At 33.6% G+C, this 27080-nt stretch overlaps 1 protein-coding gene across 1 annotated transcript in view; it reads left to right on the forward strand.

The window, feature by feature from the left end:
• The first annotated feature begins 3680 nt into the window (after positions 1 to 3680).
• Positions 3681 to 27080, forward strand: part of LOC101892344 (uncharacterized) — a 66273-nt gene continuing 42873 nt past the window's right edge. Inside the window, exons 1-2 of the mRNA XM_020037876.2 lie at positions 3681 to 4242; positions 13977 to 15299. Of these exons, the coding sequence (XP_019893435.2) occupies positions 3681 to 4242; positions 13977 to 15299 (1885 nt within the window). The remainder of the gene's footprint in view (positions 4243 to 13976; positions 15300 to 27080) is intronic.

Raw genomic sequence — 27080 nt, forward strand, 5'->3', positions numbered from 1 at the left:
ATTTTTAAAAAATCCACGTTTGACTGATTTTTTTTGAAAAAATAATTTTTAAAAAATCCACGTTGATTGATTTAATTGAAAAAAAAAATACTTTTTAAAAAATCCACGTGACTGATTTAATGAAAAAATAATTTTTAAAAATCCACATGGACTGATTTAATGAAAAAACTAATTTTAAAAAATCCACGTTAATTGATTTATGAAAAAATATTTTTAAAAATCCACGTTATTGTTTTAATGAAAAATAATTTTTAAAAAATCCACTTTGTTTGATTATTGAAAAAATCATTTATAAAATCCGCGTTGACTGATTTAAGTGAAAAAATAATTTTTAAAAATCCACGTTAATTGATTTAATGAAACAATAATTTTTAAAAAATCCACGTTAATGATTTAATGAAAAAATAATTTTTAAAAAATCCACGTTAATTGATTTAATGAAAAAATAATTTTTAAAAAATCCCACGTTAATTGATTTAATGAAAAAATAATTTTTAAAAATCCCGTAATTGATTTAATGAAAAATAATTTTTAAAAAATCCACGTTAATTGATTTAATGAAAAAATAATTGTTAAAAAATCCACGTTAATTGATTTATGAAAAAATAATTTTTAAAAAATCCACGTTAATTGATTTAATGAAAAAATAATTTTTAAAAAATCCACGTTAATTGATTTAATGAAAAAATAATTTTTAAAAAATCCACGTTAATTGATTTAATGAAAAAATAATTTTTAAAAAATCCACGTTAATTGATTTAATGAAAAAATAATTTTAAAAAATCCACGTTAATTGATTTAATGAAAAAATAATTTTAAAAAATCCACGTTAATTGATTTAATGAAAAAATAATTTTTAAAAAATCCACGTTAATTGATTTAATGAAAAAATAATTTTTAAAAAATCCACGTTGACTGATTTTTTTGAAAAAATAATTTTAAAAAATCCACGTTGATTGATTTAATGAAAAAATAATTTTTAAAAATCCACGTTGACTGATTTAATGAAAAATAATTTTAAAAAATCCACGTTGACTGATTTTAATGAAAAAATAATTTTTAAAAAATCCACATTGACTGATTTAATGAAAACATAATTTTTAAAAAATCCACATTGACTGATTTAATGAAAAAACTAATTTTTAAAAAATCCACGTTAATTGATTTAATGAAAAAATATTTTTTAAAAATCCACGTTAATTGTTTTAATGAAAAAATAATTTTTAAAAAATCCACTTTGGTTTGAATTATTGAAAAAATAATTTTTTAAAAAATCCTCGTTGACTTGATTTAATGAAAAAATAATTTTTAAAAATCCACGTTAATTGATTTAATGAAAAAATAATTTTTAAAAATCCACGTTAATTGATTTAATGAAAAAATAATTTTTAAAAATCCACGTTAATTGATTTAATGAAAAAATAATTTTTAAAAAATCCACGTTATTGATTTAATGAAAAAATAATTTTTAAAAAATCCACGTTAATTGATTTAATGAAAAAATAATTTTTAAAAAATCCACGTAATTGATTTAATGAAAAATAATTTTTAAAAAATCCCACGTTAATTGATTTAATGAAAAAATAATTTTTAAAAATCCACGTAATTGATTTAATGAAAAAATAATTTTTAAAAAATCCACGTTATATGATTTAATGAAAAAATAATTTTTCTAAAACATCCACGTTAATGATTTAAGAAAAATAATTTTTAAAAATCCACGTTATTAAGTTAAATGAAAAAAATAATTTTAAAAAATCCACGTTAATTGATTTAATGAAAAAATAATTTTTAAAAAATCCCGTTAATTGATTAATGAAAAAAAATTTTTTTAACAATCACGTTGTTTGAATTAATGAAAAAAATAATTTTTAAAAAATCCACGTTTGACTGATTTAATGAAAAAATTTTTAAAAAATCCACGTTGACTGATTTAATGAAAAAATAATTTTAAAAACCCACGCTACCAGATTTATTCGAAAAATAATTTTTAAAAATCCACGTTGTTTGAATTATTGAAAAATAATTTTAAAAAATCCACGTTGACTGATTTAATGAAAAAATAATTTTTAAAAAATCCATTTGTTGAATTATTTGAAAAAATAATTTTTAAAAATCCTCGTTGACTGATTTAATGAAAAAATAATTTTTAAAAAATCCACGTTGACTGATTTAATGAAAAAATAATTTTTAAAAAATCCACGTTAATTGATTTAATGAAAAAATAATTTTTAAAAAATCCACGTTGACTGATTTAATGAAAAAAATAATTTTTAAAAAATCCACGTTGTTTGAATTATTGAAAACATAATTTAAAAAAATTCACGCTGTTTAAATTATTGAAAAAATAATTTTAAAAAATCCACGCTGTTTAACTTATTGAAAAAGTAATTTTTAAAAAATCCACGTTGCCAGATTTAATGAAAAAATAATTTTTAAAAAATCCACGTTGCCAGATTTAATGAAAAAATAATTTTTAAAAAATCCACGTTGTTTGAATTATTGAAAAAATAATTTAAAAAAAATCCACGCTGCTTAAATTATTGAAAAAATAATTTTTAAAAAATCCACGGTGTTTAAATTATTGAAAAAATAATTTTTAAAAAATCCACGCTGTTTAACTCATTGAAAAAATAATTTTTTAAAAATCCACGTTGCCAGATTTAATGAAAAAATAATTTTTAAAAAATCCACGTTGCCAGATTTAATGAAAAAATAATTTTTAAAAAATCCACGTTGCCTGATTTAATAAAAAATAATTTTTAAAAAATCCACGTTGTTTGAATTATTGAAAAAATAATTTTTAAAAAATCCACGTTGTTTGAGTTATTTAAAAAAATATTTTAAAAATCCACGTTGTTTGAATTATTAGAAAAATATTTTTTTTTAAATCAATATTGATTTTTATATAAAAAATGAATTATTTTCTGCTACATAGTAATTAATTTTATGTTTTTTTCTTCTTATTTTCCAGAGATTACATTTGCCCATCCCTGATATCACGCTCGTGTATTTTTATGGTGAAGAGAGAAAGCAGGCCATTTGTCTATGAAGCCAGTGTGGGCAATTTGAGATAACTGAAAAATTAGGAAACAGGAGTTCATCACTTGATTCTCATTAGAAGAGAGAGTGTGAGAGAGATTTATAAAAAGAGCAATGATATTGAATGTAGAATGAGTGAAATTAACAAAATCTTATAAGAATTAGTTCTAATCCTCGTGGAAATTTTTGGTTTGCTGCGGAGTGAAAAGAAAAGGGAGAGAGAGAGAGAGAGCGCGAGGAGAGCTGGGAGATAACGTTCAAATGCCCAAGGGATTAAGAGCAGAATTGCCAAACAGAGAGTAGTTGAAAATATCACTCCAACCCACCCCCTCTTCGAAGGGAAACACGAAAAAAACACAACAACAAAACACTAACTTCCGGAAAATTTTTGCCCTACATACATATGTGCGGCAGGAAAACCCGCAAGGAAAAACAATAGCCAACCTTTAGTTGATGTTTGTCTTCCCATGTAAATTGTTGACGCCCGCGTATGAGGCCTTTCTAGGCAAACGAAATTCGAAAAAAGAAACAAAATTCTGTTCTAATGTCTCTAAAGACGTAATTTTTTAAGTCCTTTTGTTCTAACCCACAACAACGACAATAGATAAAGGACGTGTGGATTTTTTGTTGCTTTTGCCATGAGCGGCTCTATGCTGAACAATGGCAGCATTAACCGCAATATTAAAAGCTTCTCTGAACTCAACTCATTATCATCAGCATCTACGACAACAACAACAACAATAAAAGGAATATCCTTCGAGGCAGGACAACCATCAGTGGCACAATCATTCAAATTATCATCAGCTAGCTGTTACTGGAGTAATGTGTCAACAACCCTACCGCCAACACCGTTATCGACATCATCGTCATCGCCATCAGCATCAGCATCAGGAGAAACAATAACAATAGCCCGCAATTGTTATCCAGCTCCCAGCAACATCACCTCCCCACCACCAACAACAACAACAATAATAACAACAACATCACCGCCATCAGCACAGCAGTCATGCTGGAGTTGTTCCAAAACTGGATATGGAAATGGTATAGAAGGGCGCCAACGCCAACAACGCTTCAGGAGAATGTCTTCAACAATGCCCCCCTCCCCGTCGTCATCATCATCTTCAGCAATGTGGCTGTCAACGCGTTTTGACAAGTGGCAAATTGTTGTCTTATCAATAATTATTTTATTATGTTGCACAAGTGAGTATGGAAACGCATTCAAATCTACACACACACATACTTATTAAATAGAAATCACAGGCAACGGTCACTGTATTGGGATGGCAATACAAAAAAAATTAAAAATGGATTTTTTCCGTTTTTTTTAAATTTTCAATTTTTTAAAATAAATCTTGGGAATAAAAAATCCACGTCTTAAGATTCTTTGAAAAAATATTTTTTAAAAAATCCACGTCTTAAGATTCTTTGACAAAATATTTTTTAAAAAATCCACGTCTAATTATTCTTTGAAAAAATATTTTTTAAAAATCCACGTCTTATGATTCTTTGACAAAATATTTTTTAAAAAATCCACGTCTTATTATTCTTTGAAAAAATATTTTTTAAAAAATCCACGTCTTACTATTCTTTGAAAAAATATTTTTTAAAAAATCCACGTCTAATTATTCTTTGAAAAAATATTTTTTAAAAAATCCACGTCTTGTGAATTCTTTGAAAAAATATTTTTAAAAAATCCACGTCTTGTGAATTCTTTGAAAAAAGTATTTTTTAAAAAATCCACGTCTTGTGAATTCTTTGAAAAAATATTTTTTAAAAAAATCCACGTCTTGTGAATTCTTTGAAAAAATATTTTTTAAAAATCCACGTTTGTGAATTCTTTAAAAAAATATTTTTTTAAAAATCCACGTTTGTGAATTCTTTAAAAAAATATTTTTTTAAAAATCCACGTTTGTGAATTCTTTAAAAAAATATTTTTTTAAAAATCCACGTTTGTGAATTCTTTAAAAAAATATTTTTTTAAAAATCCACGTTTGTGAATTCTTTAAAAAAATATTTTTTTAAAAATCCACGTTTGTGAATTCTTTGAAAAAATATTTTTAAAAATCCACGTCTTGTGAATTCTTTGAAAAAATATTTTTTTAAAAAAATCCACGTCTTGTGGTTCTTTGAAAAAATATTTTTTGTGAATTCTTTGAATTCAGAATTTGTGAATTCTTTAAAAAAATATTTTTTTAAAAATCCACGTTTGTGAATTCTTTAAAAAAATATTTTTTTAAAAATCCACGTTTGTGAATTCTTTAAAAAAATATTTTTTTAAAAATCCACGTTTGTGAATTCTTTAAAAAAAATATTTTTTTAAAAATCCACGTCTTGTGGTTCTTTGAAAAAATATTTTTTGTGAATTCTTGAATTCAGAATTTGTGAATTCTTTAAAAAAATATTTTTTAAAAATCCACGTTTGTGAATTCTTTAAAAAAATATTTTTTTAAAAATCCACGTTTGTGAATTCTTTAAAAAAATATTTTTTAAAAATCCACGTTTGTGAATTCTTTAAAAAAAATATTTTTTTAAAAATCCACGTTTGTGAATTCTTTAAAAAAATATTTTTTAAAAATCCACGTTTGTGAATTCTTTAAAAAAATATTTTTTTAAAAATCCACGTTTGTGATTTCTTTAAAAAATATTTTTTTAAAAATCCACGTCTGTGGTTTCTTTAAAAAATATTTTTTTAAAAATCCACGTCTGTGGTTTCTTTAAAAAATATTTTTTTAAAAATCCACGTCTGTGAATTCTTTATAAAAATATTTTTTAAAAATCCACGTTTGTGAATTCTTTAAAAAAAATTTTTAAAAATCCACGTTTGTGAATTCTTTAAAAAAATTTTTTTAAAAATCCACGTTTGTGAATTCTTTAAAAAAATATTTTTTAAAAAATCCACGTCTAATTATTCTTTGAAAAAATATTTTTTAAAAAATCCACGTCTTGTGAATTCTTTGAAAAAATATTTTTTAAAAAATCCACGTCTTGTGAATTCTTTGAAAAAAGCATTTTTTAAAAAATCCACGTCTTGTGAATTCTTTGAAAAAATATTTTTTAAAAAAATCCACGTCTTGTGAATTCTTTGAAAAAATATTTTTTAAAAATCCACGTCTTGTGAATTCTTTGAAAAAATATTTTTTTAAAAAAATCCACGTCTTGTGGTTCTTTGAAAAAATATTTTTTTTAAAAAATCCACGTTTGTGAATTCTTTGAAAAAATATTTTTTAAAAAAATCCACGTCTTGTGAATTCTTTGAAAAAATATTTTTTAAAAAAATCCAGGTCTTGTAGTTCTTTGAAAAAAATATTTTTTAAAAAATCCAGGTCTTGTAGTTCTTTGAAAAAAATATTTTTTAAAAAAATCCACGTCTTGTGAATTCTTTGAAAAATATTTTTAAAAAATCCACGTCTTGTGAATTCTTTGAAAAAATATTTTTTAAAAAATCCACGTCTTGTGAATTCTTTGAAAAAATATTTTTTAAAAATCCACGTCTTGTGAATTCTTTGAAAAAATATTTTTTAAAAAATCCACGTCTTGTGAATTCTTTGAAAAAATATTTTTTAAAAAATCCACGTCTTGTGAATTCTTTGAAAAAATATTTTTAAAAAATCCACATCTTGTGAATTCTTTGAAAAAAATTTTTTTAGAAAGTCCACGTCTTATGGTTCTTTGAAAAAATATTTTTTTAAAAAATCTACGTTTCTTGTATCTTTGAAAACATATTTTTTAAAAAATCCACGTTTGTGAATTCTTTAAAAAAATATTTTTTAAAAATCCACGGTTGTGAATTATTTGAAAAAATATTTTTTTTTCAATAATCCATGTTTTTATAAATCCCCGTTTCATGTTTTTTTGGAAAATTATTTTTTTTAAATACTAATTGAAATAGTTCCAGGTTTTTATTCCCAAACCTTTTTTCCTCACCTATATCGTATCTCCCATTATTGTTCCTAATGGATGGCATTCAATTGTGGCGTCAGCTTTCGCAGCGCCTTTCATTATTCGGTGGCGTATTTTATCGCCTTCATTTTCATTAAATTTCTTCACAATTGATTACATTATTCTCATTTGATTGTATTGCCATTGTTGTTGTTGTAATTTCCCTAGAATTGTTTTGGAGACAATAACAACAACAACAATGGCATAGAAGACAAATCTTGAAATAATGATTTTTAATTAAATGGAATTTTGCTCTAATTGCGAAAGGACTTTATTGACAGCTGTCACTTGTAATGTGTTCCGAAGAATTATACAAAGAGGGTTAGGGGGAGGGCAAGGAGTTGTTGGGGGAAATTATTATTAAAATCGCCGCCAAAAGTGATTGATTTTGGACAATAATGGCACACACCCACCGCCTCCTCACACACTTCAGTTTCATGGACAGGACCTTAGCTGAGAGAGAAAGAGAGAGAGGGAGGACATAATTCTTCTTCACAAATGAACACAAGTGTCATTAAAACTTCTTTCCCGAATTCCAGGAATTTTAAGCCTAGAAAAAATCATAATTTTGTGGCCTTAAGACGATTTGAGAGGGATATGTCTTAAAGTGTGTGGGTGAGTGGGGCTTGGCCTTGGTATGATTAAAGGAAAATTTTGTCAATGTGTGGGTGGGTAGGAGGAATGCCATTAAAGTGACACGGTAGTTGAGTTGATAGGATTGAGTGAGGCATCACTTAATACAAGCACCCACACACACACTCATATTTTAAATAGTTTTGTCAAGGTGTTCAAATGCGATTTAATGTGAGGTTATGGCAGGATAATGGCATTAAGAAAAATATAATTTAATTAATAAATATAAGCTTACGTAATTAAAAGATTAAAGAGATTAAAGGCATTCCAAGGATTACAAAGACTTAATTAAGGCAAACTTTGTTGCCTGAATTAAAAAAAAAAAAAAAAAATTTTTCAAAGATTTAAATAAAGTGAATTTTTTTAAAAAATATTTTTTTAAAGAACCATTAGACGTGGATTTGTTAAAAAAATATTTTTTCAAAGAACCTTAAGACGTGGATTTTTTAAAAAATATTTTTTTCAAACAACCATACGACGTGGATTTTTTAAAAAAAATATTTTTTCAAACAACCATGAGACGAGGATTTTTTAAAAAATATTTTTTTTTCGAATCGCCACGAGACTTGGATTTTTTAAAAAATATTTTTTCAAAGAACTATAAGACGTGTTTTTTTTAAATATATTTTTTTAAACAACCATAAGACGTGGATTTTTTAAAAAAATATTTTTTTCAAACAACCATAAGACGTGGATTTTTTAAAAAAATATTGAAAAAATATTTTTTCAAACAACCACAAGGCGTGGATTTAAAAAAAATATTTTTTCAAACATCCATAAGACGTGGATTTTTTAAAAAATTGTTTTTTCAAACAACCATAAGACTTGGATTTTTTTAAAAATATTTTTTCAAACAACCATAAGGCGTGGATTTTTTGAAAAAATATTTTTTCAAACAACCATAAGACGTGGATTTTTTGAAAAAATATTTTTTCAAAGAACCATAAGACGTGGTTTGTTTTAAAAAATATTTTTTCAAAGAACCATAAGACGTGGATTTTTTAAAAAATATTTTTTCAAAGAACTTAAAGGCGTGGATTTTTTTAAAAAACATTTTTTCATAGATTTAAATTAGGTGGATTTTTTTAAAAAATATTTTTCAAATTACCATAAGTCGTGGATTTTTTTAAAAATATTTTTCAAATTACCATAAGGCGTGGATTTTTTTAAAAATATTTTTTCAAACAATCATAAGGCGCGGATTTTTTAAAAAATATTTTTTCAAGGACATGGATTTTTTAAGACGTGGATTTTTTAAAAAAAATATTTTCCCCTCGCCTTTGACTATTAAACAAGTTCTATAGATACGAATTGTCCCCCTTCCCCTTTTTATTTTAAACCAAAAAAGGAGAAAATATTGAATAACAAATTGTCTCTGTTCGAACTCCACCTAATTGATCTTTAGTCAACCTTTGACAATGAGTCTCTCCCCTTCCCCTTAAATTTACCTATTTTTTCATCATCCATCTTGAGAATGGCCCCAAGAGCTGACAAAGATTTATTGATTGGACCTCTCACACCCAAACTGCAATGCAATTTATGTTGTCGATTTTTTGTTTTGTTTCTCTCTCCCTTTTTTTGGAATTTTAAATAACCTGCAAGGATATTTATTTTTTGTTATCGCAACTCCAATACATTTTTTCGGAATATAATAGAGATATTAAATTACACTTTGCAAAAGAAAGCTTATAAAAGATTTATCTAAATTACTTCGTTTGTTTTGGGATTCCTTTTTCTACTTGGGGTACGAATAAAAGGGGTGAAAGAGGAAAAAATAATGGCAACTGCGGATGGGAGAATTAGATAGACAATCGTATTTGTGATGCAGAAATATAAAATAACCTAAAAATCTGTTGAAGAGTTTTTGACAATTTATACCTTTTTTACATGTTTTTGACATTTACGACATTGCGCTACATAACTCTATTTTTATATTAAAAGCATTATTTTTATCATTTATTATCAAATTAAATCCAAATGATTTAAAAATTTAACTTTGACTTTTTAACATTTTATACAGGTTTACGACATTTTTGACATTCACCACTTTGCACTATGTACCTTAGTTTTAAGAAAGACATCATAATTTTTACCTTTTCTGAGTAAAATAACTTAAAAGGTCCCAAAAAATCAACGTTTTTTACATATTATACAGGTTTGCGACATTTTTGACATTAACGAAATTGCACTATATACTTTTAGTTTAGACTAAACTTCGTAAATTTGTCGGTATCGAAGTAAAATAACTTAAAGGAAACAATAAATCGAATATTTTGACATATTATACAAGTTTGCGACATTTTTGACATGAACGAAATTACACCATATGCTGTGGTTTTTGACAAAAAACATTATTTTTACTATATCTTAGTAAAATAACTCAAAAGAGACCTACATTCAGTCTTTTTGACATTTTATACAGGTTTACGACATTTTTGACACTAACTAAATTACGCCATACGCTTAGGTTTTCAAAAATATATCATAGTTTTCATGATATCTTAAGAAAACGATACGAAAGAAACCATTAATTAGGCTTTTTGACATATTATACATGTTTGCGACATTTTTGACATTAACGAAATTGCACCATATGCTTTGGCTTTAAACTGGAGATCATAATTTTAACTATATTTTAGTTAATTAACTAAAACGAAACCATAAACCGGCCTTTTTGACATTTTATACCGATTTACGACATTTTTGACATTGACGGCATTACACCATATACTTTGGTTTTAGACAAGACATCACAGTTTTCAGTATATCTAAGTGTCATAACACAAATGGGACCAAAAATCGGTCTTTTTGACATTTTATACAGGTTTGCGACATTTTTGACATTAACGAAATTGCGCCAAATACTTTGGCTGTAAGTTGAAGATCACAATTTTAACTATATTTTAGTTAAATAACACATAAGAAACCATAAACCGACCTTTTCGACGTTTTATACAGGTTTGCGACATTTTTGACATTAACGAAATTGCACCATTTTTTGGTTTTGGGCCGGTTATCATCATTTTCAGTATATCTAAGTGAAATAACACATACGGAAACATTAAATGGCCTTTTTGACATTTTATACAGGTTTGCGACATTTTTGACATTAACGAAATTGCACCATATTTTTGGTTTTAGGCTGGTTATCGTCATTTTCACCATATCTGAGTAAAATAACACAAAAGGAACCATTAAACGACCTTTTTGACATTTTATACAGGTTTGCGACATTTTTGACATTAACATTTTTCGACAAAAATAGCTAATAATAACATCTATTGAAAGATTGACTACAAAGAAATAGAATTTGTTTTAAAACTAGGTATTTTTAATAGCAATGGAGGTTTTATACATTTTATACATAAATGGTACATTTGCTACATTTGCGACAATCACTCTTTTCAAGAGTTGTAAACCTTAAACTTTGCCATAAAATACAAAATCAATATTAATATACAAACTGTATTATTTTCATTCCAAACTAGTTTTATACATATTATACAAAAATTTTACATAAATCCTTTCGTGGTTGCGAGCCTGAACATATCGAAATATAATGTAACAAATGTAATTTCAACGAATTGCAACTATTTTCTGACATTTGATATGGTTTTATGCCTTTTGGAGGATTTATGCCTTACATTTTATACAGTTTTATACCTTTTCGACATATTAGTTTTTACACATTTTTGTGGTTGTAAACCTCGATCTACATGAACTTTGGCGATATATGTAACATTCTAGTAACTTATACTCATTTTGTGACATTTTATACGATTTTATACGTTTTTGACAATGTTAAAATTTCAGGGTAAATATATACTCTTAGTAGTTGTAAACCTCTATCTACATAAAATATCCCATGAAAATGTGGTGTCAATAATTTACACCGGCATTTTAGACGTTTTATACAGTTTAATACATTTTTGACAATTACGATTTTTATGTTATAAACTTTCTAAATGTATCAAAATTGAAAGAAACTCGGAAAAATTGAGATTTCGACGTTTTATACAGTTTTATACATTTTATACAAAAGTGTAACATGAACTTTTTTGTGGTTGTAAACCTCCAAGAACACAAAACAACGCAATGTCACGTAATTTCAGTAATTTACACCTGCATTTTAGACATTTTATACAGTTTTATACGTTTTTGACATTGTCAAATTTTTCATAATTTTACCTAAAAGCTCGCTAGATACGAAAGAAACTTCAAACATATAGGTTTTTACATTTTATACAGTTTTATACATTTTATACAAAAGAGTACATTGTACTTTTTAGTGGTTGTAAACCTCAATTTACTTGAAATAACCCTAGAAAACTTTGATTCCGTAATTTACACCCATATTTTGGGTATTTTATACAGTTTTATACATATTTGACATTTGCAATTTTCATGTTTTTAACTTGTAAAATGTATAAAAATTGAAAGAAACTCCGAAAATTGAGTTTTCGACATTTTATACGGTTTTATACATTTAATACAAAAGTGTAAAATGTAATTATTTTCTGGTTCTAAGCCTCTATATATATAAAATAAGTCAAGAAAACGCCGATTCAATAATTTACACCCATATTTTCACATTTTATACAGTTTTATACATTTTATACAAAAATGTGAAATGTACTTTTTTGTGGTTGTAAAGCTCTATCTACATGAAATGACCCAAGAAACCGTGGTTTCAATAATTTACACCGCGTTTTAGACATTTTACACAATTTTATACATTTTTGACATAGTCAATTTTTTGTTATTTTTACTTAAAAACTCACCAAATATGAAAGAAACATTTTACACAATTTTATACATTTTTGACATAGTCAATTTTTTGTTATTTTTACTTAAAAACTCACCAAATATGAAAGAAACTCCAAAAATATAGGTTTTTACATTTTATGCAATTTTATACATTTTATACAATTTTGTAAAATGTACTTTTTTGTGGTTGTAAACCTCTGTCTACATGAAAAGATCTAAGAAAACGTTGTTTCCGCAATTTACACCCATATTTTGGGTATTTTATACAGTTTTATACATATTTGACATTTGCAATTTTCATGTTTTTAACTTACAAAATATATCAAAAAGAAAACGAAAGCCCGAAAAATTGATCAAAAGCGAAGAAAACACAAAAAAATGATTTTTTTTCACATAATATGCAGTTTTATACATTTTATACAAAAATGTAAAATGTACTTTTTAGTGGTTGTAAACCTTAATCTACGTCAGATAACCCAAGAAAACGCAGATTCAATAATTTACACCCATATTTTCGGCATTTTATACAGTTTTATACGTTTTTGACATTGTCAAATTTTTGTTATTTTCACTAAAAAACTCATTAGATATGAAAACAACCCCAATAATATTGGTTTTTACATTTTATACAATTTTATACATTTTATACAAAGGTGTATGTTGTACTTTTTTGTGGTTGTAAACCTCAATTTACCTGAAATTGATTTGTAATTTTCACCCATATTTTTGACGTTTTATACAGTTTTATACATATTTCTTTCTTAATTATTTAAAATTGTTGACACTTGTATACAGTTTTATACAAAAATGTAAAATGTACTTTTTAGTGGTTGTAAACCTTAATCTACGTCATATAACGCAAGAAAACGTAATTTCAGTAACTTCCACCCATATTTTAGACATTTTATACAGTTTTATACGTTTTTGACATTGTCAAATTTTTGTTATTTTTACTTAAAAATTGACTAGATATGAAAGAAACCCCAAAAATTCTTATTTTTATGTTTTATACAATTTTATACATTTTATACAAAAGTGTACTAAGTACTTTTTTGTGGTTGTAAACCTCAATTTACCTGACATAACCCACGAAAACATGGTTTCCGTAATTTTCACCCTTGTTTTACACATTTTATACAGTTTTATACGTTTTTACATTTTCAAACATTTTCATTTTAAACCTAAAAATAATCATACATCCCATCCCTGTATGAGATAACATTAATTGCATATTTCACACCCTCTTTTGTTTATGTTTTTTGTGATGTTTTTGAAAAGGTGCAGGGGTGAGGATGGGATGAGGGTGGTTTTGCAATACCCTCCTGGAAATTTACGTCTGTTTATTGTTTTAATCCTTTTTATGCTACGATAAAGTGCACCGGATTTTTTTATGAATCTCCTTTTGTATGGAGAAGCTAAAGATATCTAAAAAATTGCTAACCAGATTTTTTTCCTCTTCTCTCCTTCTTATCTCTTACTTACCATTCTCCCTGGCCACAAACAATAACAACAACACCGATGACTGCTTGAAATCGAATGATGATTGAAATCAATGAATGATGTGCCTGCCTAAAATCGCTGCTTACCCAAAAAAGGTCACGTGTTGGCAATACGAAAGGGTCGCCTGATGACTCCAAGCACCTTTACCGCTCTGAGTGGAGATTTACATATACAGATACAATTCTCACCAGATGAATTCGTGAATAACACCTCGAAGGGAAATCGGAAGTCCCAGCAGGATGGAATGGCGACAACATCACGAACCACCACCACCACCTCCACGAACAAGGAGCCATCTCCGCCTGAAGTGGAGAATTTCATAACCAATACCCTGGTAATTAGTAAATATATTGATGAGGAAGATGATGGCGATGTGGCGGTCACGGATGCCACAACGCCCACGGTGAGGACCTCAGCCACACCCACCAGCAATGATTCTTTGGTTTTGCACCGGAAACGCAAAGAAATCGTACAAAATATACCCGTCTATCCGGATCCACGGCACAATGTCACCCAGGTGGCCGTGCCCTGCCAGACCTTCATGTGGGGTGGCCTCTATGAAATGCAGTTGGTATCGAATTTGAAAATCACCAATAAATCACCCGGCAATGCCAGTGGAGAAGACCCACCCACCATATCGCCAACAACCATCACAACGACCCTAATTCCCTCCACCGATGAAAGGCTACGCCAAACCCTGGATGTCCGATGGCCATCGGCCGAAATGATTGTCAGCCCAGTGCGTTTAACCACATATCCCGAGGGACCTGTCGAAGTCACTTTGCGCTTTCCCGAAGTCAACTGTGATAGTGCATGGAAACGTGAAGACCTGCCGGAATTTTGGCTCGAACTCATCTACTGTGGCAAGGAGCGTAACTGTTCCCAGCTAATGCCGCAGAATATCAGCAAGTCAAGTATTCTCTTTGCCGAACAGGTTCGAGGATTCCCGAAACAGAAATCCTTCAAACTCTCCTGTGACCTCTTTGGGCTGGCGGGGAACTATGCCGTGCAGCTAAGGCCCATGGTTCCAGCCCACCATCTACCCATTACCCGACGTTTTCTATCCGTCGATTGGAGTGAGAAATATGTTTTCAATGTCTATGCCAGGAGCATATTTCCCTGTGATCCCCACACCGGAATTGGGGTACTCTATGAATATCCCAGCTGTATTTTGGAGCAAGGAGATCGGGTAAGGGTCTATGCCAAGCTAAGGGCAGATGTGGCATCTCTAAAGCCACCCACCTCCCTTCACTACATTGCCGAGCAGAGGGTGGTAAAAAATCAATACTCGTTGTATTTCAACTGCGAGCTCTTCACGGAGAAATATGTGGAATATTGTTTTGTCTACGTCACGCAGGCCATATCGGGAGCCGTGGCGGATGTGCGCATGGACTGTGTGCCCACGCTGCCCGTGAAGGGTGAGTAATTACTATTTATAATTTTTATTTTTATACTCCTCCGAATTTCGTAATATACCCTCAAAGAGTAAAGAGTGCTATCATCAGGTCTCTTTGGTCCAAATCCATTTCAGGACATTTGAAGTCGATTTACGGTTGTCCGCCCATCTGCCGGTATGGCCGATTACTAAACACGATACCTCTCGAAATGAGTATCCGATTTGGTCCAAACTTGGTACATTGTAATATTATTGTCAAACTTATATCGAGTTCGGAGATGGGCAATATCGGTCCACTCCTTCTGGTACCTCCCCCACAAAAGGTCGAATTTTTCAAAAATTATATTTTCTGCACAGAACGAGAAGCAATAATCTGATTTTGCTCCAACTTTGCAAATCCTAATATTTGCGTGAGTGCTAGGTCAGATGCGAAAATGGACAAAATCGGTCCACTCTCTCAGGTACCTCCCCCACAAAAGGGTCAAAATTTGGAAAAATAAAAACTCTTATAAAGTCTGAAATAAACACCCGATTGTCTTCAAATTTCACAAATCTGAATATTTCTACCAACACAAAATTTTGATATGAAGAACGTATGGAACGGACCACTCCTTCTGGTACCTCCCCCACAAAGGGGTCAAAATTTTGAATAACCATGAAGCCCAAAAGAGGTTGAAGTGAGCATTCGATTCTTTTGAAACTCGGCACATTCCAATATTTTAATTAATACAAGATCTGGTGTGAAGATGGGATATATCGATCCACTCCTTGAGGTACCTCCCACACAAAAGGGTCAAATTTTGGAATAATTACAACTTTTATAAAATCTGAATTAAGCATCCGATTGTCTTCAAATTTCGCATATCTTAATATTTCTACCAACGCAAAATTTTGATATGAAGAGCGAATAGAACGGACCACTCTTTCTGGTACCTCCCCCACAAAGGGGTCAAAATTTTGAATAACCATGAAGCTCAAAAGAAGGTGAAGTGAGCATCCGATTCCTTTGAAATTCAGCGCATTCCAATATTTCTATTTAAGCAAGTTCTGGTGTGAAGATGGAATATATCGGCCGGGACCTTCAAGTACCTCCCCCACAAAGGGTCGAAATTTGGAATAATTATAACACCTATAAAATCTGCAATTAGCCTTCGATTGTCTTCAGATTTCACAAATCTTAATATTTCCACCAACACAAAATCTGCTATAAAGAATGGATGGAACGGACCACTCCTTCTGGTACCTCCCCCACAAAGGGGTCAAAATTTTGAATAACCATGAAGCTCAAAAAAAGGCGAAATTAGCATCCGATTCCTTTCAAACTCGGCACATTCCAATATTTCTATTTTTAAAAGTTCTGGTGTGAATATGGGATGTATCGATCCACTCCTTGAGGTACCTCCCCCACAAAGGGTCAAAATTTGGAATAATTACAACTTTTATAAAATCTGAATTAAGCCTCCGATTGTCTTTAAATTTCACAAATCGTAATATCTCTACCAACACAAAATCTGCAATGAAGAACGGATGAAATGGACCACTCCTTCTGGTACCTCCCCCACAAAGGGGTCAAAATTTTGAATAACCATGAAGCCCAAAAGAGGTTGAAGTGAGCATTCGATTCTTTTGAAACTCGGCATATTCCAATATTTTAATTAATACAAGATCTGGTGTGATGATGGGATATATCGATCCACTCCTTGAGGTACCTCCCCCACATAGGGTCAAAATTTGGAATAACTACAACTTTTATAAAATCTGAATTAAGCCTCCGATTGTCTTCAAATTTTGCAAATTTTAATATTTCTACCAACACAAAATTTTGATACGAAGAGCGAATAGAACGGACCACTCCTTCGGGTACCTCCCCCACAACGGGTCAGAATTTTGAAAAACCATGAAGCCCTGAAGAAGGTGAAGTGAGCATCCGATTCCTTTGAAATTCAATACATTCCAATATTTCTATTTAAGCAAGTTCTGGTGTGAATATGGGATATATCGATCCACTCCTTGAGGTACCTCCCCCACAAAGGGTTAAAATTTTGAATAACTTCGACTTATATAAAATATGAAATAAGTCTCCGATTGTCTTCAAATTTCGCAAATCTTAGTATTTCCACCAACACAAAATCTGCTACGAAGAATGGATGAAATGGACCACTCCTTCTCGTACCTCCCCCACAAAGGGGTCAAAATTTTGAATAACCATGAAGCTCAAAAAAAGGCAAAGTGAGCATCCGATTCCATTCAGACTTGGCAAATCTCAATACTTCCATCAACACAAGGTCTTTTTTAAAGATGGTAGAAATCGGACCATTCCTTCTGATACCTCCCCCACAAAGGGTTAAAATTTGGAATAACTAAAACGATCATAAAATCCGAAATAAGCATCAGGTTCACAAATCACAATATTTTTATCAACCCAAGGTCTGGTGTGAAGATGGGATATATTGATCCCCTCCTTCGGGTATCTCCCCCACAACGAATAAAAATTTTGAATAGCCATGAAGCTCCAAAAAAAGGCGAGTAGGCATCCGATCTCTTTGAAACTCGACACATTTCAATATTTCTATTTATACAAGTTCTGGTGTGGTGATGGGATATATCGGTCCACCGACTGAATATCGATAACGACTGAATTCAGTCTAGAAGCAAGTATATCAAATTTGGAGAAAATCGGTTCAGATATAGCTATAGCTCCCATATATTGTTTCATCCGATTTGTGGATTTTAAGTCCCTCACATGCGTAATATGCACTCCACAAGAATGATATTTGGTACCAGATAATTTGTGGAGCTCAAAAGTAAAAGAAACGAGATGGACCCATAGTTCCTTTTGATGATCTGCATAGAATCACTTTCTGAGTTGATTTATGCATGTCAGTCCGTCCGTCCGTCTGTTCATGTATTCGTGTGAACAAAATGCAGGTCGCATTTATTATCCGATTGAGATGAAATTTTCCAAACAACATTTGTTTGGCCCAAGGACGAACCCTATTGAAATTGGAGATAATCGGTAAAAATTTAGATATAGCTCCCACATATATAACTTCGTCCGATTTACCTTTTATTGTACACCAAACGTGTAATATCAGCCCGAATAGTATGGAATTTTGCACATACAACCAAATTAGGCCTGAAAATAAGTATGCCAATTTTGATCGAAATCGTTTCAGGTACAACTATAGCTCCCATGTATGTGCTGTTTATCCGATTTGTTATTTTCGTCCTCCGCAGCCGTAATATGCACTCTGCGACAACAATTTTTGGGGAAATATATCAAATACAGCTCAGAAATATCTTTGCCAAATTTTATCGAGATCGGTTCAGATTTGGCTATAGCTGCCATATGTAACTTCGTCCGATTTACCTTTTATTGTGCACCAAACGTCTAATATTTGCCCAAATGGATTGGAATTTGGCACATACGACCAAATTGAGTCTAGCAGCTAGTATGCCAAATTTGGTTCAGATCGGTTCAGATTTGGATATAGCTACCATATATATCCTCGTCCGATTTGCCTTTTGCTATGCACCAAACTTATAATATTAGGCCAAATGGGATGAAATTTGGCACATACGACCAAATTGAGTCTAGAAAAAAGTATGTCAAATTTGGTGAAAATCGGTTAAGATATAACTATAGCTCCCATATATATTGTTCTTCCGATTTGTTATATTTGTTACCCACAGCCGTAATATGCACTCCGTAACAACGATATTCAGGGAAATATATCAAATACAGCTCAGAAATATCTTTGCCAAATTTTATCGAGATCAGTTCCGATTTGGCTATAGCTGCCACATATGTAACTTCGTCCGATTTACCTTTTATTGTGCACCAAACTTATAATTTTAGGCCAAATGGGATGGAATTTGGCACATACGACCGAATTGAGTCTAGCAGCTAGTATGCCAAATTTGGTGAAGATCGGTTCAGATTTGGATATAGCTACCATACATATTGTTCATCCGATTTGTTATTTTCGTCCTCCGCAGCCGTAATATGCACTCTGCGACAACAATATTTGGGGAAATATATCAAATACAGCTCAGAAATATCTTTGCCAAATTTTATCGAGATCGGTCCGGATTTGGATATAGCTCCCACATATAACTTCGTCCGATTTACCTTTTATTGTGCACCAAAGGTCTAATATTTGCCCAAATGAGATGAAATTTGGTACATGCGACCGAATTGAGTCTAGAAGCTAGTGTGTCAAATTTGGTGAAGATCGGTTCAGATTTGGATATAGCTCCCATATAAAGTGTTCATCCGATTTGTTAGATTTGTTACCCACAGCCGTAATATGCACTCCGTAACAACGATATTCAGGGAAATATATTAAATACAGCTCAGAAAGACGTTTGCCAAATTTTATTGAGATCGGTCCAGATTTGGATATAGCTCCCACATATATAACTTCGTCCGATTTAGCTTTTATTGTGCACCAAATGTCTAATATTTGTCCAAATGGAATGGAATTTGGCACATACGACCAAATTGAGTCTAGCAGCTAGTATGCCAAAATTGATCGAAATCGGTTCAGATATAGCTATAGCTCCCATATATATGCTGTTCATCCGATTTGTTATTTTTGTCCTCCACAGCCGTAATATGCACTCCGTAACAACGATATTTAGGGAAATATATCAAATACAGCTCAGAAATATCTTTGCCAAATTTTATCGAGATCGGTTCAGATTTGGATATAGCTCCCATATATAAGTTCGTCCGATTTACCTTTTATTGTGCACCAAACGTCTAATATTTGTCCAAATGGAATGGAATTTGGCACATACGACCAAATTGAGTCTAGCAGCTAGTATGCCAAATTTGGTGAAGATCGGTTCAGATTTGGATATAGCTCCCATATATATACGGTTAATCCGATTTGTTATTTTTGTCCTCCGCAGCCGTAATATGAACTCTGTAACATCGATATTCAGGGAAATATATCAAATACAGCTGAGAAATACCTTTGCCAAATTTTATCGAGATCGGCCCAGATTTGGATATAGCTGTGCACCATATGGGCAATACAAGTCCGAATTTAGCAGATACAAATGCTTCGGCATATTTAGTTCTTTGAACTTTAAATTATAATTCTAATCATGGCGTGTATGATTGAACTCTCCCATAAAAACTTTTGATTGTTATGTGGAGCTCTACTAAATTAGCAAAGTGGTGTAGGGTATCATAAAGTCGGCCCCGCCCGACTTTAAGACTTTCTTTACTGTTTTTTTTTTTGATCATATTCAAAAATTCCGCAAATTTTTAAAATATATTTTCAATAAAAATTATTATTTTTTTTCCAAATGCTTTGCACATCCTCTCCTCTCATGAGCCATAAAACCATGTCATACAAATATTAAATTTCCCTCAGCGACTTAATGAGGTTAAAAGGGATATTCCATTTCAATTCCATAGAAGTTCAATTTGCCATTACATTTCGTGTTGAATAATTCAGCGCTCATTGAGATGTCAATTAAATAATGAGGGAGAGTTTTCACTTTCATCGGCGGCGGCGTCGGCGTCGGCGGTGGCGGCGTTTGTAAAAACCCATTTTTAATCACTTTCTCTGCCTACCTCACTCTCCATCTCACTCTCTCTCTCTCCCTCTCTCTTCTCTTTATGGCTGACTCCCATAATACCCATTCATTATGAAAATTATAATATTTTTGTTTTTTTTTTTTCATCAAATGAAAGTGTTCGGTCGGGCATGAGGGATATGCATACAGGGTGATATGAAAAAAAAACGGCAACAAAGTCAAAAGCCATAATTATGAAATTTTTTTCAAATTTTTTTTGAATGAAAAAAAAAGTCGGAAATAGCATCAAATTTTAAAGTAAATTGAGATTTGTTCGAATTGATTACCTTTGGCATGAATTATGGCCTTCAAAGGGACAATGAAACCGCTGTCACACCCTGCCCGAATGTTGCTCTGCGGTCCCATTTTGGTCCCATTCCCGGCCAAGCTCTTGCTTGAGGTCATCGACGTTTTGGTATTTGTTAGGGCCAACCTTGCTTTCCAAAATACTCCAGACACAATAGTCCAAAGGATTGGTATCCGGAGATTTTGCTGGCCATTGGGCGCTGGAAATGAAGCGAGGAACCTCATTTTATATCTCTTGAAATGTCCTTCAAACGTCCAATGAAATCGTCTCACGCTGCCCGAATGTTGCTCTGCCGTCCCATTTTGGCCCATTTCCGGCGAAGCGCTTACTTGAGGTGATCGACACTTTGGTTGGATTTTTAGTGCTAACCTTACTTTCCAAAAAAACTCCAGACTCCAATAGTCCAAGGGATTGGTATTCGGAGATTTTGCTGGCCATTGTGCGTTGGAAATGAAGCGAGGAACCTCATTTTGTAACCATTCTTGGGTGGCGCGTGCGCCTGAGTGCCATGGTGTTGAGTGCCCTGTTGAAATGTCCCAGATCTGCGGCCAAAATGTTGGCGTGCCCAAGGCTTTAATACACCCTCTAGAATATTTTTGCGATGATATTCGGCATTTATTCTGATGTCATCGGCAATTATGGCGGCCCATCATAACAGCCATCAGCATGGCCGGCCCTTGAGCTCTGGCGGCCAACCGAAGGTGCAAATTTTCAGCTGACCTGACCTCTTTGGGCAGGTAAACACAATCATTTTGTTTGTTTACATTGTTCGGCTGGACAACGAATGCCATGGTGTTGAGTGCCCTGTTGGAATGTCCCAGATCTGCGGCCAAAATGTTGGCGTGCCCAAGGCTTTAATACATCCTCCAGAATATTTTCGCCATAAAATATTCGGCATTTATTCTGATGTCGCCACGGTCGATTAATACAAGCTGAGAGCGAGCAACAGCGGCTGTTATGGCGTCCCATCATAACAGCCATCACCATGGCCCTGGAGCTTGAGTTCTGGTGGCCAACCGAAGTTGCACATTTTCAGGTGACCTGAAATGAAGCGAGGAACCTCATTTTGACAACCATTCTTGGGTGGCGGTGGCGTGCTGAGTGCCCTATTGGAGTATCCAAGGTCTGTGGCCAAAATGTTTGGGTGCCCAAGGCTTTAATACACCCTCCACAATATTTTCGCCATAAAATATTCGGCATTTATTCTAATGCCGCCACGGTCGATTAATACGAGCGGAGAGCGACCAACAGCGGCTGTTATGGCGATCCATCATAACAGCCATCACCATGGCCGGCGCTTTAGTTCTGGTGGTCAACCAAAGGTGCACATTTTCAGCTGACCTGAAATGAAGCGAGGCACCTCATTTTGTAACCATTCTTGGGTGGCGCGTGCTGAGTGCTGTATTGCTAAGTCCTGTTGGAATGTCCAAGGGCCAAAGCCAAAATGTTTGCTTTGCGTGCCCAAGGCTTTAATACCCCCTCCAGAATATTTTCGGCATTTATTCTAATGCCGCCACGGTCGATTAATACGAGCTGAGAGCGACCATCGGCTGTTATAGCTGCCCATCATAACAGCCATCACCATGGCCATGGAGCTTGAGTTCTAGTGGCCAACCGAAGATGCACATTTTCAGCTGACCTGACCTCTTTGGCAAGTAAAGACGATTATTTTGTTCGGCTGGACAACGAGAGCGATGGTGCTGAATGCCCTGTTGGAATGTCCAAGGTCTGCTGCCAAAAAGTTTGCTTTGCATGCCCAAGGCTTAAATACACCCTCCAGAATATTTTCACCATAAAATATTCGGCATTTTTTCTGATGCCGCCACCGTCGATTAATACAAGCTGAGAGCGAGCAATAGCGGCTGTTATGGCGGCCAATCATAACAGCCATCACCATGGCCATGGAGCTTGAGTTCTGGTGGCCAACCGAAGGTGCACATTTTCAGCTAACCTGAAATGAGGCGAGGAACCTCATTTTGTAACCATTCTTGGTTGGTGCGTGCTTAGAGCGATGGTGCTGAGTCCTGTTGGAATGTCCAAGGTCTGCGGCCAAAATGTTTGCATGCCCAAGGATTTAATACACCCTCCAGAATATTTTCGCCATAAAATATTCGGCATTTATTCTGATGCCGCCACGGTTGATTAATACGAGCGGAGAGTGAGCAACAGCGGCTGTTATGGCGGCCCATCATAACAGCCATCAGCATGGCCGGCGCTTGAGTTCTGGTGGCCAATCGAAGGTGCACATTTTCACCTGACCTGACCTCTTTGGAAAGTAAACACGATAAGTTTTGTTTGTTTACATTGTTCGACCGGACAACGAGTGCCATGGTGCTGAGTGCCCTATTGGAGTGTCCAAGGTCTGCGGCCAAAATGTTTGCATGCCCAAGGATTTAATACACCCTCCAGAATATTTTCGCCATAAAATATTCGGCATTTATTCTGATGCCGCCACGGTTGATTAATACGAGCGGAGAGCGAGCAACAACGGCTGTTATGGCGTCCCATCATAACATCCATCACCATGGCCGGCGCTTGAGTTCTGGTGGCCAACCGGTTCAGAAGGTGCACATTTTCAGCTTTGGGCAAGTAAACACGATCATTTTGTTTGTTTACATTGTTCGGCTGGACAGCGAATTTTTTCTCATCGGAGATCGGAGAAAACCATATTCGGCAGTTCACCCCTTTCGTCCAAGTGAAGCAACTCTTTAGCCCTCTTTTGTGGCTATTTTCTTTCCGATGCGGTGTAAGTTCTTCTAGTTTTTGAGGGTTCAATGGCTTTGCCCCACCCGTGCTCATTTTTCGATATTTACCGAATGCCGAATATTGCGAGATATGTTCAGCCCACGAGCCATTTTTGGCCACTGTGACGGGGGTTGCGATCAAGTCGCTTCGCTTCTTTAATTTTCCAAGCATTTCTGCTGATTTTGCTGTTTTTTTCCGTCCACTTCCTGGATCTGGGGCTACTCGACCACTATCACGGTATAGAGTGATGGGTCGATGGTCCGAGCCACAAAATATTTATTCACATTTAAATTCTGAAGTGCTCTAACGATAGCCACTTGTGGCCACCTCCAGGCCAAATATAAAGAAATCACACCATCCCAGGCTTGAATTCCGAACACGAATAATTTTTTTCCGGGAAAATTCTCACCAAAATGCTTTCGGAGGCTTGTAAACAATATATGCCATTTTTCGGCCAGTGCGATGCGGGTTTCGATCAAGTCGCTTCGCTTCTTTAATTTTCCAACCATTTCTGCTGATGTTGCTGTTTTCCTCCGTCCACTTCCTTGACGTCGGGCTACTCGGTAACGAGTGATGGGTCGATGGTACGAGCCACAAAATATTTCTTCACATTTAAATTCTGGAGTGCTCTAACGATAGCCACTTGTGGCCACCTCCAGCCAAATATAAAGAAATCACCCTATCACACGCTTGAATTCCGAACACGAATAATTTTTTTCCGGGAAAATTCTCACCAAAATACTTTCGGAGGCTTGTAAAGAATATAATGAACTGTCACTGGCAGAATTTTAGCAGCTGTCGGACGAGTGGCTTTGAAATGACGATAGCCACTTGTGGCCACCTCCAGCCAAATATCAAAGAAATCACCCTATCACACGCTTGAATTCCGAACACGAATAACTTTTGTTCCGGAAAATTCTCACCAAAATGCTTTCGGACCCTTGTAAAGAATATAATGAGCTGTCACTGGCAGAATTTTAACAGCTGTCGGACGAGTGGCTCAGAAATGACGATAGCCACTTGTGGCCAGCTCCAGCCAAATATAAAGAAATCACCCTATCACGCTTGAATTCCGAACACGAATAACTCTTGTTCTGGAAAATTCTCACCAAAAATTTTTGGAGGGCTGGTAAACAACATAATGAGCTATCACTGGCTGAATTTTAACAGCTGTCGGACGGGTGGCTTAAAATTGACAGGAGTCTAAAGTTTGTGGCAGTTTTTCCTTCTCACCCTGTATATGCATATAAGTGTGTGTGTATATGTGTGGTGTCACATAATCTGGTTGTTCCGAACATATCCTTCTGTTGTCGTTTCTTGTTATCCCTTCGAAAAACTGTTTGCTTTGCTTGCCTTAACATCATTTGCCGGGATCTCTTCTCTTCTCTCCTTCGATGGCTGGCTGACTGACTGACATTATTGTCATTTCTCGGTGTGTCATCAGTCATTTGTCGTCATTATGTCGCTGATGTTTCTTCTTCTCCTGATGTTGTTTTCTGCTGAGCCTGTCCCATTGCAAGGAGGACAAGAAAAAGAAGACCGATTATCCGCTTTATTTCATGTCGTTTTAGCCTTTCAGCCATTGTTACAGCATCGCACATTGACATGAACTCAATGCACTTAAACAAACACACACGCACACACACACACACATGCCGGTCCACAGGGAACGCCAGGACTCCAATACCACCCTAATACCACAATATGAGCCATATTTGAGCATTGGTGTTAATGTAATTGTCTGATATCCTCTGTCTTCCAAAAACCCCTTTCCTTACCCTCCACCTCCACTCCTTGAACCCCCTGACTCTCCATCTTTTTTTTTTTTTTCTGAACAACAAAGCTTTTATGGTGTCTCCTGTCTTCCTTCGGGTTTGTTGACAGACTTGATGGCTCAGTGACTTATTTGGGAGAAACGGAGAGATGAGAAAGGGGGGACAGGGAGGACTTTTTGTATTCAATGACATGCTTGAATTGCATGGCTGCTGCTGCTGCTGGCCCGAGATGCAACAATGGCAAATGGAGTGCAGAGTGTGTGTGCCTGTGTGGCTTTCCATATTTTAATGCGCTTAAACAATACCGGATGTATGTTAGGCCCCATTGTGTTAACGTTCATCCAGCATCCAGCACTCATCCGCTCTCTCTTTAAAATCTTGGTTGGGGGGGGGGGGGGTATTGAATTTAATTCCTTATAGACCATTACACATGTATTGGATGTGTAATTCGAACAAGAAAAACCAGTAAAGAAACTCCTGCAGCACAATTAATTTGAAATCGGAAAAAGATATATACATGGGAGCTATAGCTATATCTGAACCGATCTTCACCAAATTTGGCATACGAGCTTCTAGACTTAATTCGGTCGTAAGTGCCAAATTCCATCCCATTTGGACAAATATTAGACCTTTGGTGCAGAATAAATCGTAAATCGGACGAAGTTATATATGTGGTAGGTATATTCAAATCTGGACCGATCTCGATAAAATTTAGCAAAGGTATTTCTGAGCTGCATTTAATATATTTCCCCAAATATTGTTGTTACGGAGTGCATATTACGGCTGCGGAGGACAAAAATAACAAATCGGATGAACCGCATATATATGGTAGCTATATCCAAATCTGAACCGATCTTCACCAAATTTGGCATACTAGCTGCTAGACTCAATTTGGTCGTATGTGCCAAATTCCATACCATTTGGACAAATATTAGACATTTGGTGCACAATCAAATATAAATCGGACGAAGTTATATATGTGGGAGCTATATCCAAATCTGAACCGATTTCGATAAAATTTGGCAAAGATATTTCTGAGCTGCATTTGATATATTTCCCCGAATATCGATGTTACGGAGTGCATATTACGGCTGCGGAGGACAAAAATAACAAATCGGATGAACAATATATATATATGGGAGCTATAGCTATATCTGAACCGATCTTCATCAAATTTGGCATACTAGCTTCTAGATTCAATTCGATCGCAAGTGCCAAATTCCATCCCATTTGGACAAATATTAGACCTTTGGTACAGAATAAAAGGTAAATCGGACGAAGTTATATATGTGCGAGCTATATCCAAATCTGAACCGATTTCGATAAAATTTGGCATACTAGCTCCTAGACTCAATTCGGTCGTAAGTGCCAAATTTCATCCCAT

The sequence above is a fragment of the Musca domestica genome, unplaced genomic scaffold, assembly GCF_030504385.1.
Source record: "Musca domestica strain aabys unplaced genomic scaffold, Musca_domestica.polishedcontigs.V.1.1 27, whole genome shotgun sequence".
In the NCBI taxonomy this organism is placed as follows: Eukaryota; Metazoa; Arthropoda; class Insecta; order Diptera; family Muscidae; genus Musca; species Musca domestica.